Source organism: Ixodes scapularis, unplaced genomic scaffold (assembly GCF_016920785.2).
Source record: "Ixodes scapularis isolate PalLabHiFi unplaced genomic scaffold, ASM1692078v2 ptg000154l_1__unscaffolded, whole genome shotgun sequence".
In the NCBI taxonomy this organism is placed as follows: Eukaryota; Metazoa; Arthropoda; class Arachnida; order Ixodida; family Ixodidae; genus Ixodes; species Ixodes scapularis.
In genome coordinates, this window is record NW_024609924.1 from 72,959 (window position 1) to 86,467 (window position 13,509).

At 46.4% G+C, this 13,509-nt stretch overlaps 1 protein-coding gene across 1 annotated transcript in view; it reads left to right on the top strand.

Annotated features, from left to right (window-relative positions):
- LOC120838497 overlaps positions 1 to 13,509 on the top strand; it is a 94,638-nt gene that overhangs the window by 64,416 nt on the left and 16,713 nt on the right. Inside the window, exons 7-8 of the mRNA XM_040208428.1 lie at positions 5,586 to 5,639; positions 5,806 to 5,951. Of these exons, the coding sequence (XP_040064362.1) occupies positions 5,586 to 5,639; positions 5,806 to 5,951 (200 nt within the window). The remainder of the gene's footprint in view (positions 1 to 5,585; positions 5,640 to 5,805; positions 5,952 to 13,509) is intronic.

A 13,509-nucleotide genomic window follows, 5' to 3' on the forward strand; every position in this document is an offset into this window, starting at 1 on the left:
TCACGCAAGTCTAAGGAAGAAACATGCAAAAATTGGAAGCTTGTACGCGGTGCTCGAGGGCGAGCATTTTATGATGTGCTGCGATGATTATGTCGGGTTCTTGGAGATCAAATAGACATTCGTCAAGCGTTTGAACATCGATTAAAAAAAAATTGGCCGGAGCACGATTGACTTTACCGACGTCGCTTGCTTCGGTTGCTAAATAAATGGCACGTTGAGCGACTGAACGGCACGCTCCGAGTTTCAGTTTGTCACGGAAGCCCTCACAGGAGTTCAAAGAAAAAGCTTTCACCATGAAGCACTATGTACAAGCGGTCAAAACGATGCGAAAATCCTTAGTAAAGGCATTCTAACTTATCGTTTGCTGAGCTTTGATGACTCCGAAATCACGGATGACTCCACAATAACTCTCGGTAGTCCTTGTCTCATTAAACACATAACAGTTAACGCCCAACAAAGTAGCCCTGGACCCTCAACCACACAACATTTAGTTAAACAAGATTGGTATTCTAACGCGTTTAATATTCTTGCCCACAATATTAACTGTTATTTGCGGAAACATGATAGAAGTTTCATGGTAGAGAAAAATTTACTAACGTAATAAAATTGAGTTGTGTCAAGCGGTGACTGCCGGTGGTGCCGCTCGACCCCAGCAATACAGGCCTCTATCCACGATCTAGCGTCCTAAGAAATCAGTGGTGCCAGTGCTATTAGACATAAATCGTTTATTTGCATCGGTACTCCCATACCTGCCGGATGTAGGGACGAGGCGCAAAACCGTACATCCGGCCAATATTGAAGCCGGTTTTCGGGCGATATTAGGGAGTTTTCGTAGATCGTTTTCGCCGTCCCGCAAGGGCCCTCCGCAACCCGCTACGATAGCGGGAACTCCACAGCCAAGGCTATCGGCGCGCAGGCGCGGTAGCAACCTCTTCGTTGCGGAACGCTTAGCGGAGGGGGCAGACCGGTCTACGAAAATTCCCTATTGCCTCGACACTCGCCAAGAAGCAACGTGCTGTTTCGGCGACTCGTTTGTGTAATTTATTTGTTCAGTCATATTTATGGGTCCCGGGCCACTGTGTACACCCCAAAAAAGAAATGTACTGTGGTAATTACACCTTGAGGAGAAGCAGGCACGTAGCCAGACTTTCGTTTAAGGGGGGGGGGGGGGGGGGGGCGGGCCGCCGATGACAAAGTGCTTTATGAGGAGGAGGGAGGAGAGGAGGCCCCAGCAAAATGGAAAATTTGGGGGGGGGGGGGGGCGGGAAGGCCAGGCCTTATGCCCCCCCCCCCCCCCCTCCCCTTGGCTACGTGCCTGACGAGAAGGGCTATTGTAGTTTTACATCTTTATAAAAAGGTGTAGGCATTATCATACGTTTTAAGAAACGTGTTGAAAAAATCACCCATTTTTAAAGGTGTGAAGTTTGCATTTTTTTTTATAAGGTCCATCGCTACACTTATTAGGGTGTTAGTTAGGGGACACCCCACTTACATGTTTAAAGGTGGGAAAATGCTTAATGTGTATATACCTCTAACGGAAGACAATCTCTTTCATGTGATTACATCGCGTGCCGATGAAACGATCTGTCGATGACACGTCGTTCGATGAACTGATTTGACCGCCAATGAGTGACGACTGCCAGTAGAATTTCGGGGAAATAATTCTGCCGGCTGCCGGGAGACTCGACCCTACCCAAGAATAACCCCGGTTCTTGTTTGTTTTCCAACATTCTGAATTGTATGCCAGCTTATTAGTACCTCTTCGGATATTACAGAAAAAATAAAATTAAAAAAAAGCGATGGCAGCCGAAAAAACTCTGACAGCCCGGTTCACAGTCATGTGGGAAACTGACAGGTGCTCGTCAGTCGCCACCATGCCTTGAAAGCTACCGGTTCCGAAGAACCGGAGCGCGCAGAGAACTTGTTGTTCCACGGTCCGAAACGGCGAACGAAGCTCGTCGCAGAGTAAACGCACAACGACTTTCGATAGCCGGTACTGTCGCCGAAAGTCGTCGTCGGGGAGTTGAAAGGCGTCCCCAGTGGTCTCAGTAGCGACGCCGACGATGGCGGAAGATAAGCTCGGCCGCAGCGCACGGCACCGCCATGTTGACAAAGTTTAACTTCGCCTCGATCCGAAGCGAAGATCTCGAGCTCAAACCACGGCTCTCGCAAAGTTCGGAAACGTCACTTTGACGTCAGCGACAACTTCGACAAACGAGGTTTCTTTTTAACACAAACTTCGGAGGGATTTTGAGCGTCAGCAGGTCGCCTAGGGACAATTTGCAAAGCATTAATTTTAGCTTGGCGTAGGGATGTAGGGACAAACGGGCGCTACGTCATCGGCGAAGCCGTTCAATCAGCGGGCTCCTCGCGCCCCTCACGCGCCGCACGCGCGCCTCGATGAACTTTGCTTCGAATGATTGACACCTCGCTCGGCGCGACGTCAGCGTCGCGAGAGTCCAATTAGCGCGTTCCGCAACTTTCGGACACAAAGTTGTGCTTGACGAGTTTAGCGACCCAGGCCGTCCACCTTCCCCGGGAACGTGTACTTGTTATTATCTGAGTGCGAGCGTAAACAGGAGCTTCTCCGCATCCTCGTCCCCGGCGTTAGGGGACTGCCGTATTCTCACGTTCAAGGCCGAAAATGTTTGAACTCGGTATATGATAATGTAGTATTTTTGTTTCCTCCAGAGTGTGTGTAATGAGAGGATAACGTTTGTAAAGCAGTGAAGGCTTCGAAAATTTCACTGTAATCACATTCGCGTCAAAGCGAACGTGAGTTTCATATCATTCTGGAGAAAGCACCCTCGCGCTGTACCGCTACACCGTGTGGAATATATTTCTGCAAAACATAATCGGTGCAAATTACAATACGTGGAATATATGCGTTTAGGGCACCGTGACTAGAATTGCAGCAATCGCGCTGATTAATAAAAACATATTTTTTTATGTCTAGCTGTAAGGATTAAGTATTTTTGATCTCAATATACAGCTCAAAACGAAGGTGAGTAAAAGGAGCTGGTGGATCCACCTCAAAAAACACCGCGTCTTAACATTACCGTTCTTCGGGTGCTTTCTCCATAATCAAAAGGATCGTCTGCTATTTTCTGCCATCGCTGTTGTGTTTTCTTTTTGCCGTCGCCCAAGACAAAGCCAATCCGCGTAGTATCCAGATGATTATCCTGGCCGTTCCAAAATCGAGTCGCGGATCGTTTACTCGCGATGTCACGTGGTATTACCCGCTGACGTAGGAGGCAGATTACTCGGGTAAGATTTGGAACATAGCCAACATGTGCGATATTCCTAATAGGCCAGTTGCAATATTACCCAAGCATCAAGGAGCATGCAGGGATTGGTGTTCCACGCGCCACACGGGCACGCCTTCCCCGTATAAAAGATCCGAAGTAAATAACCAAAGTAAAGCGTTGAACGCGCGTGCAAGATCCCATTTGTTTTCGGTATTTGCTTTCGAAATGTTACTACTGCTGAGGCCAACACGTGCGGCGCGTGGAACACCAATCCCTGCACCCCCCTTAATGCTCGGGTAATATAGCAATAGGCCTCTGTTAGGGGGATCGTTGGCCGACTGGGCTAGCGCACCCCAGCTCAGAGCACGTGGAGCGAAACCTCGCGCTGCAGAGCCCAGGGCCATGGTCTCCTCTATATTGACAAAGCCTGGCAGATCGCCACGAGACGCGGCCGCGGAAAGTAAAAACGTAGAGCGGCAGACAAGAGGCTAGAGTGCCTTCATACACACGCGCACTTTTGCTTGAGTGGTGACATCTCAGCCATTTTTCCGCCCAATCGTTTTTTAATGTATTTTAGAGCGCAGCTCTTAGGGCCCCGTTTCCGGCTGGAGCGGCGTCGCTGTCGCCGTCGGCATAACCGCGCGGTGCATTATGGGTAAATTTCCCCGCTAAATCTAGCGAAAAAATTTCCCCGCTAGATTTAGCGGAAAAATTTCTCCGCTAAATCTAGCGTAAAAATTTTCCCCGCTAGATTTAGCGGAAAAAATTCCCCGCTAAATCTAGCGGAAAAATTTCCCCGCTAAATCTAGCGGAAAATATTCCCCGCTAAATGTAGCGGAAAATTTTCCCCGCTAAATCTAGCGGAAAAATTTCTCCGCTAAATCTAGCGGAAAAATCTAGCAGGAAAAATTCCCCGCTAAATCTAGCGGAAAAATTTCCCCGCTAAATCTAGCGGAAAATATTCCCCGCTAAATCTATCGGAAAAATTTCCCCGCTAAATCTATCGGAAAAATTTCCCCGCTAAATCTAGCGGGGAAATTTTGGTCACGTGACCTAGAGAGTCACGTGACCCCCTCCCGAGGTCACGTGACCTCGGAGGGGGCACGTGACCCCACCAAGGTCACGTGCCCTCAAGGTGGGGTCACGTGACCCCCCCCCCAGAACACGTGGCCCTCAGTACCCTTCCTTCCTCCTCCTCAAGAGCTGCGCTCCAATTCGGCGTTACAGGGAGTTGTAAACGGCTTTCACTTTTTTTTTATTGGGCGCAGTCCGGTGTCACTCAGCTCGAGCGCGTAGCTTTGTCTAATGCATAGACGCCATTTTACCGCCGAAGTCACGCACCGAGTGCGCCAGAGCGTCACGCGCTGGCACATTCAGGGCAACAATAGATCTCTTCACCCTGAGACAGACAGACATGTAGGCACCCTACAAAAGGCATGTAAGGGGCGCCCCGCTGCGGCGAGACGCCGAAACACACTTATCCCAAGCGATGGAATGTCCGCTCCTGCATCTCGCGTTCCTCGGGCTACCGCCTCTTTTCTCGGCGGGATTGAAAATCATGTTTCGGGTCCTCGCTGCTGCAAAAGCTGTGCGCTCAATAACAGAAACTCCAGAAATGCTCTGTGCTACCCGATCCTCACTCTCCAAATCTGCGACAGGGCACTCTATGGCTCCGCCATCGGACTTCCAGGCTTAGTGAGTATAGAGGAGGCTACGCCACTACCCTGGGTTCAATCCCCCCTCAGCCCATTTCGATCTGGATGAGTATCGTACCTGCGTGAGGTCGTGTATCACTACTGCGTGGTACACGTTAAAGACCCTAGGCTAGCGATTGTACTGCACTGGCTAAATTGCTCATCTACAGCTGAGAGACGAGTCGCCCACTAAAGCGAAACGGACTAATTTCCTGTATAAACAGAACGCTGTAGTATAAACATACACACACCAATTTTAAATCCTCCATATTGTTAAAATTCACATCGAGTTATGAAGATGTGACCGCCTCATTGACTTACGGGTGCTTCAAACAAAGAAACACGCGCTAGAAACAATATTAAGGTGTAACGTGCACCTATTCAGCCAATCCTACCTATAGAACTATATATCGTCATCATACGACGCTTAGACCAATGTCGTCACTAAACGCTTGTGCTCGATACTGAGAGGCGAGCCCTTCGAAGCAGCATTTGGTTGTCTTCGTCCATTTGCAATGCTTTTTAAGAGCTGCATAGTGCTGCAGAGGAACAGCAGAGGCCCATACCGGCTTCGTGCAACGTTTTGGCAGTATCTATGAGAATGCTTATTAATTTTAATTTCGCACCTTTTACTATGTTTCAGACGCCACTTGATGAAAGACATCATCTGCTTCAAAGATACCAAGATTTCCCGAGGGTAAATTAGGTTTCTGAATGGGAACCATCTATAATACAAATCGTATATGCGTGTCACATGCTCGAAATATCTTGGCAAATGAGTTCCTAGCATTATTAGAGCTTATCCCGAGTGTTCTCTTATAGATTTTGATTCGTGGAGTAATGAATATGTTTTCTATTTTCAGGGCCTCTCGTACAGTACACTTCAATTGGTGTACTCCTCATTGGAAGAAGACCCGTCCCGAATTTGCATGTTCACGTACCGGCCGAATGAAAACCCACCCGAGCACGGGAAGCTGCATATGCTTACAACGTACAACAATCAGAAAGAGCAAGTTCATTCTATTATTACAATTCTTTTATTATCTCGGCCGTTTAACTGGGGAAACCATATGAGAAGAAGTTAGCAATTAAAAGCCAATTTACGAGCTATGTTGTTCAGAACCGCAGTTTTGCTTTAGTTTGTTATCTTAGCTTAAGGCCGGGGTCACGCTGATCATGCATCATACAAAAGACAGTCTGCAGACATGAGTCACCGCAATATTCGGTGTTCGAATGCCGCGTGCCTTCTTTTTGAACTTGTCATACGATATACGAAGCACAGATCCCGCGGTTACTTGTGTTCGAATTTGTATGCAGACTGTCTTTTGTACGGTGCATAAGCAGTGCAACCCCGGCTTTAAAACGGTGAAGTGGAAACTAAGTGAACATTCAATTTTCAAGATTGAACTGCCGTTTAAGTAGGTCGTGTGTACGACGTAATCATAACGGTCACATCTGTTTTTTTTAAGCGCATTAGCTGAGCTATTAAGCGAAGAAGAGGCAGTATGCAGACTGCGCGTACTATAGTTATTAAAAATAGAATTCGTCTATCGTGAAAGCCTAGCTTTTTGCAGACTTGAGAAACAACCGCCAGGCTTTAAAGAAAACCATTTTCTGTTGCATTCATTTTTTACGAGTTCATTCATGTCAGAACTAAGTCAGGCAAGGCTGGATTTGAGTAAGTGCGAAAACTTCACTGCAGAGCGTGATAAAATTAATTCTGAAACACGCACAATAGACAAATAACTTGCTAACCGACGAGGTTGTTCCTTTATAGCAAAGTGAAAAAAAGTCGTAGACAAATTGTTTTTGTGTCATGGCATTGAGCACAATAAAAATGGCTGTACTCGATTTAGTAGAACTACAGTACATTCACTGATAACTAAAAGTCATAAAGATGTTTAAGTCTGTCCAGATCCTCGTGGCGAAACAAGGCAACTAGTGGGGCAAAATAAGACACCATGTTTTAAAAAATCCTGAAGTGCGCAAAAAAAAAAAAAAGTTTAAACAAAATTTATGCCAAACCTGCTGCAGTTGTCACGCTGATTCTCGAAAATATACACTAGCATGTAGCGCCGGGATTCCCACTCAGAAAAGAATAAAAATTGCAACCTCGCAAGCTTTTTTTTTTTTTAATCTTTTCTTTGACGAGTTGTGTCGCAAACCCTCTTCTCCATTGTGCAAGCACATATCATGTCAGCGAGCCCGTGCATGTCTTCAGATAGCCAATCTGTTCTTCCAGAGTTCGATGGTGTCGTATGCAGCTATCACATCTTCCATCGATTGCTGCCTACGGTCCGCATACTCTTTCCTTCGAAGAGCCAATCTTTCCTCCTTGTTGTTAGCGGTTTCGTGCAGACGGCGTCGTCGGTGTGCTTCGGTTTGCCATTCTCACATCCTTTGTCCGTTTTCGCGTCAACAACGGCGCGTCCTTCGAAGAGCGGGAAAAGACTATTTCCCTCTTACATAAGAGATAATGTGGACGTAACGAGCGAACGAACGTAATGAAAGAGCAAGGTGGGAACCGCGCCACGACCCCACGAATACCAGCACCGTCCAAACCGGAGCCCTCCAAACGAGTGACGACTGCATGCTCCAGTGCAATAAATGCGGCGCGTTCAAAAGAAAGCTTGAAGTTAAAACAATATTTCTTAGGAATAACTTTATCAACTGTGGCCAACTTCATACTACAAACTGTAATATGTGAATAAAAAAAGTAACATTTTAAAATTTAATTATTAACTTTTAAAATATTCGCCTTCCGTTTGGACTCCACTTAGCGAATATGCGACGAACAACCGAGGAACTTCGTCTCCTGTTGCTCGTTGGCTTTACGCATGGCGCAAAAAGTGCTGTTCTGACGCCTTGCTCAGAGCAAATGCAGCTGGGTGAAATTCATCGCATTTTAGAACGGTAGCTGTTGTGGCCTCTTCCAAGCACTGGAAATGACGTCCGCTGTTCATGTTTTGGTAGTAGTTGCAGATGAAATTGGTAGTGAAGGGCGTCCGTCGCAGATGTTGCTAAGTGCTTGAAAAAAATTGCCCGCCGCCCGCTGGAATCGAACCTGCACTCTAAGAAGAGGAGAAGGAAAAGGGTAGCAACGGCGCGTTTACGTTTCTTCTACGGACACGCGCCCCCAGACTGAGAGGACAAGAAGGGAGGAACGAGACGGTTTTCTCCTTCTCAACGCAGACGGGAGAAAGGTGTCGCACTCCCGAACCATCTTCTTTTATTTTCGCTTTTCCAGCACGTAGCGCACGTTGTTTAATGAATTTCGCTTAGTTAATTGAGCTTCATCGGCAGCAAAGCGCGCCGGTCATTCCGTTTCCCAGCTGAAACATGCAGAACATTTTGGTTGCATTGACGTTTTTAACGCTAATCTTGCCTAGCGAGCAAACGAAATCGTTAGAATTAAACTGCGAAATTCCGGAGCAGTGAGCAGCGCTACGTAAACTGGAGCGAGCTGCCCGTTTCCGGATTGCGGAACCATCCGGAACGACGTGGCGACGTTGACGGCGTTATGCGCGTTATGCGTTATGAAAAACGCGGAAACTGCTTTCAAAACAGGAAGGTTTTGCTGCCGGGTGCCTGCGCATCTTCCGTGCTGCATTCGGCTCTGTTTCCTGATGCCGAGTGCCAACCGACCATCAACCAGGCTTTGCATTTCTGCGTGTCAGCAACATAGCAGCAGCATCGTGCTGGCAGTGTCGTGACTTGTGAGCGCAGTCTAATTGTCGCCGATGCGAGCGTGTACCATGCGTTAGCGTATCGTTGATTTAACAGCATGCAAGGTTCGATCACGTAGACTATTGGGCGTTGATGCCGCAGGTTGGGCCGTCGTCGGATGGGGCGGGGTGTCGCAGGTTGACATTATGCTTTACATTAAAAAGTTTTACGATGCAATCGAATGACCTGCGGATAGTCATGCTGCGACGCTGGTCTGAACCGTAGCTTATATCGTACGGCAAATGTGACTGTCGTCTGCGATATCATATTGTCCTCTCCGCGAGAGCGATTGCGGCCCTGGGGGAGGACTGAACAGTCTAGAAATATGACAGAAAGTACGCATATGAAGAAATTGGAATTTACCATTAACGCGGGGGATGGTACGTAAAATCGACAAAAAATTTATTTATTTTGCTTCTAAAATAAACTACCGGTTCGTGGAGAAACTGCACTCTGTAGCGGCGCGCTGGGATGAGTGGCAGTAGTTTTCGAGCCCACCACGGCCTAGCTCCGTGCACATAATTCCTGCAGCAAGCCTAGGCTTTGTCTGCATTCATGTTCGTTGAAAAGCGAAATTTTTCCCATGAAGCATCGCTTCCAGCTGAGGGAACACCCCTCTACAGAGATTAATTCAAAGCGACAATTGCGAACGCACGGGAACAGCACAAATAGAAAAACAAATATTACAATAGAAAAGCTGGCGTCCATTCGAGACATTCTACAATATTTGTGAGGGAAAGCAAACGCATGGGTTGGAACAGAAGCGGAGCAATTGAACCTTCTTTCGCGTCTCGGGATATTTTTTTTGGACCGTGCAATGAGCCAAGTTGGAATTGCAGTACCTACCCACAGCCATTCCATCAGCCTCAAGGTCGGGCACAAAACAATATCAACTGCGTCCGAATCGACAGCCAATCGAGAGGAAATACGATATATCATCTCCCAAGCACCACGACGCTGGACGATATTCAGTGACTCAAGGCCGGCATATAAATATTACAGTCACATATGAAATACAACGCGTATGAACTGATGGTTTACCAGATCTGTTGTTTCTGCCACGAAGCACACCAAAAGGGTCATCAAATATATCTTCAGCGGATACCAGGTCACTGTGCTGCCGCCGGAAAAGAGGCAGGAGATAGTACCGCAAAATCAGCTAACAGAGGCAACAAAAAAAATGTATACCATACTCCAGACGTGACACGAGCGCTCAGGTTTACAGCCTAGCAAAAGCAATATCACTGGAATACTGAACGTATGCGAACTACCACCACCCCAGGCTATAATCTCTGGACCTTCAACTTAAATTCCCCGTTCCATCTGGACTTCCTAGAAAATTGGGGACTGTTCTGCACCGACTGTACCAGAGCGTAACATTCATCCGCAGTTCCTTGGCTGGATTGGAAGGACAGACGCCGCACATTGCACCAAATGTTATGTCTAAAGTTCGATTGAACACATCTTATGTGAAGGCCGTCAGTTCAACGAGGAACGTCAAGTGCTACGACGAAATTTAATGAGGATCGACTCGAGGCTTTTCTGCATGTTCAAAGTTTTCTGAGCCTGGGACACAGTGGACCAGTTCATAAGGACCACGAAGGCTTTAGTAACATTCCTTTCTAGCACGAATTTGTCGTCCACTCGGTAAATACCTGGAGATATGTGTGGACCAGTAAACACTGAACCCCGGTCATGGACAATTTTACCTCATTCTTCCTTTTCATCTCTGTCGCCCTCCCCCCCCCCCTCCCCCTCCCAGTAAAGAGCAGCAAACTAGAACCTACGTTCAGGTTAAGCCCTCTGTATTTCCTCCATAAATCTATGCATCACTCTTCTAATAGTCTAAAGACTAAAGTTATTTTAATACTATAGTATTGTATCGACTATCCAATCACGTTACACGTTACTCGTTACTTGCAATTAATATTTAGTTTTGTTTTAGCTTTAAAACAAATTTCCTGTGGTTGTGGGAACAGCGCCGAAAAGGGGAAATAATATTTTCTTCGCGGCAACATCGTTCGTCCAATCAAAATTAAAACAAAAATATCGATACGACAATCTTGATAAAAATATATTCAATATTATAAGATCACGCTACAAAAGTTTCATATTTCTCGAAGTTGGTATCCACGGCTTATCGTTCCCGAATAATATAGAAATCTAAAATAACGCAATATAGTCGTTCATTAGTATTTGAACGCAACATATAAACGCATTTTGATACATTTATAGGAGGTAACAAAACTCAGCAGAGCGTTACTTTTTGAAGAACAAACGTGTAAATTGTGCTTATTTTCATTAATGGGTACAAGACTGCTTTGCCCCACGACGTCTTCATCCGTCTCTGTGGTAGGTGAGCATATCGCTGCTTATCTGACATGCCAAGCAACAAACAGCGGCAAGAATGGCGACCGCGCCACTTTTTACAGATATATAAATACTGCTTTAAAGACGCCGTTTTAGTCAGCATCTGTCATTGATTAAAGCCAGCAGAGTGTAGTAAGATTTTAGTGAGGCAGCAAGGTGGTAGCGTTACTCAAGCATCTCACGCCGCACAGTGCGTTGATAGCAAGCCAAAGTTTTACGGCACCCTAAAAAAAAAAAAAAAAAAAGCACGAAGAAACGCTTTTACGGCTAAAGTTTCTAAAGTTGTGCGATGTAACTTCAGTCACTGCTCATGGGCGAGCAGAAAATGAACGAAGAAAAGCCATCGGCGCCCAGAGAGCGAGTCGATCGGAGTTACGACGGTCGCTAGGCCTAATCTTTATATCAGGTTGTTTACTGAATATTTAAATGGATACAACACAATTAGATGCCCACGTCGTACAAAAATATTATGCTAAAAACAAACAAAAAAATAGTGGTCTCGGTACAACTTCGTAACGTGAACCCGGGTAAGAAAGAAAAGAAAAATCCCTCTGAGAACACCGGCGTCCCTCAACGACACCGATATCGCCAAGAGGGTGCGCTGCCATATTGAAAACAGCTAATTCCTAACGCCGTTCTGTCAAGGACGTCATGAAAACGAGTGGAAGTGATCGTCTGGCGGAAATTCCATTGAGAGTAAGTATTGTGTTGCTACATTGCGTTCCTGTTCCGGTCCCCAGATATAGACAGGACTAAAACTAATGTATATAAGAACAACGCTCAGCAATTATAGATGACTCAATATTAATCGAAGCTTTAGAGCTTATACATAAATTCTCCGAACCGACATTATACTGCCTGCCAAAATCGGTTTCTAAAGTATTTCGCTGCGAGTTACTACAGATATGGTTGAGTGGTGGAAATTTTGGGTTAAAATATCAAATGATGAACTTCACTAGTATAATGTTCCAAGAGGCAGACAAGAAAGAAGACGACGATAGGCCAGGATATATCAAGAAGAGGTGGATGAAGAGGTGGATAGAATAAAAACACCAGTTTTAATCTTGACGCGTTTACGAATCGTTACACTTGGCGCAGTCGACAGGATTACTTGAAAGATGTGGATTTACTTAATTCTGACGGTTGGCGAAGAATGACAGCTAATACTGGAGGGCTAGCAGCTGGACGGTGAGGAAACAGTTCCAATGGCCTGGGAAGCTAACAACATGGAACTTATCTCCTTCATCGCCGGGAAAGCGAAGTTGTCGCCGAAAGAGCTTCCTCTAAAACGGACGGTGAAACTAAACATCAGAGTGCAGAAATTACAGGAGTGGTTTCAGAAGTCGACCACTACTTCTTGTCAAGTGATTTCGGCTGGGGGAGACATGACATCGGTTTTTTGCTCAGCTGCTACAGATGCAAGTATCTCAAATGGAACAGCAGAGGCAGTTCATGACCACCATGTTAGAAACTATGAGAGTGCAACAACGTAGGCGTGCAGAGACCGTAAAGCCAGATATGTTCGACGGTGAATCTTTAGCTGCTTCTACGTGTCTGGACTTCTACGAATATGCCTGTGAAAAAAAACGCTGGACAGAAAACAGCGAGCGGATCAAGAATTTAAGGCTCTTTCTCGCAGGGAATGCGAAAAAGTGGTACGAACTTCGTGTGGCTGAGCACACCAACGCTTCGTGGGATATGTGCAAGGAGAGCTTCACGAGACCTTTTGACAAAAATGCGGTTGAACGGTGGGATGAGGCAATATTTTACAAACATAAAGGAGGCAGCCTACTAGATTACTTTCATGGGAAGCGGAGACTTTTACAGCTCGCCGATTCTAATTTACCCGAAACATCGATCGTCCCACTCGTCATCCACGGGATGAGCAGAGATGGACAAAGACAAGCGCAAGAACATTCTCCAAAGACCATCGAGGACCTTCTGTATTCACTGAAGGGTGTGTTCCTGGACCAATCTATTCCCTACGGACAACAACGACACTAACGAACCCCAGAAGCGCGATCGTCGACACACACAGCGGCCAAAAGCTTCCTGTAAACCAGGCAAGTAACAAGCCTTGGATGAACGCAAGACCCAATTCAGCCAGCCACGAAACACGTGCGAATGCACGCGTGTGCCACCACATCGTGGAAGGGCCACAATGCGCGTGCTACGATACATGCCACTGCATCGTGAACAGCGGTGCTAACGACCAGCCGAAAAACTAATAAAAGAGGGAGCACAGTCCCTCCCGATGACGAAAAAAGCGACTGTCTACTCTGTTAAATACATCCTTGATGCCCCTGTTATCATCAGTGGGAGACACGTGGATGACTTAGTTGACACTGGAGCATTCATCAGTCTTGTCAACAAGAATATCGTGGACCCAGAAAAGATACGAAGTGGGCAACCCTTCGAAGTTCACAGCTATGATGGCATTGTTAAGCTGATGCAAAACTAGACGATGTTGG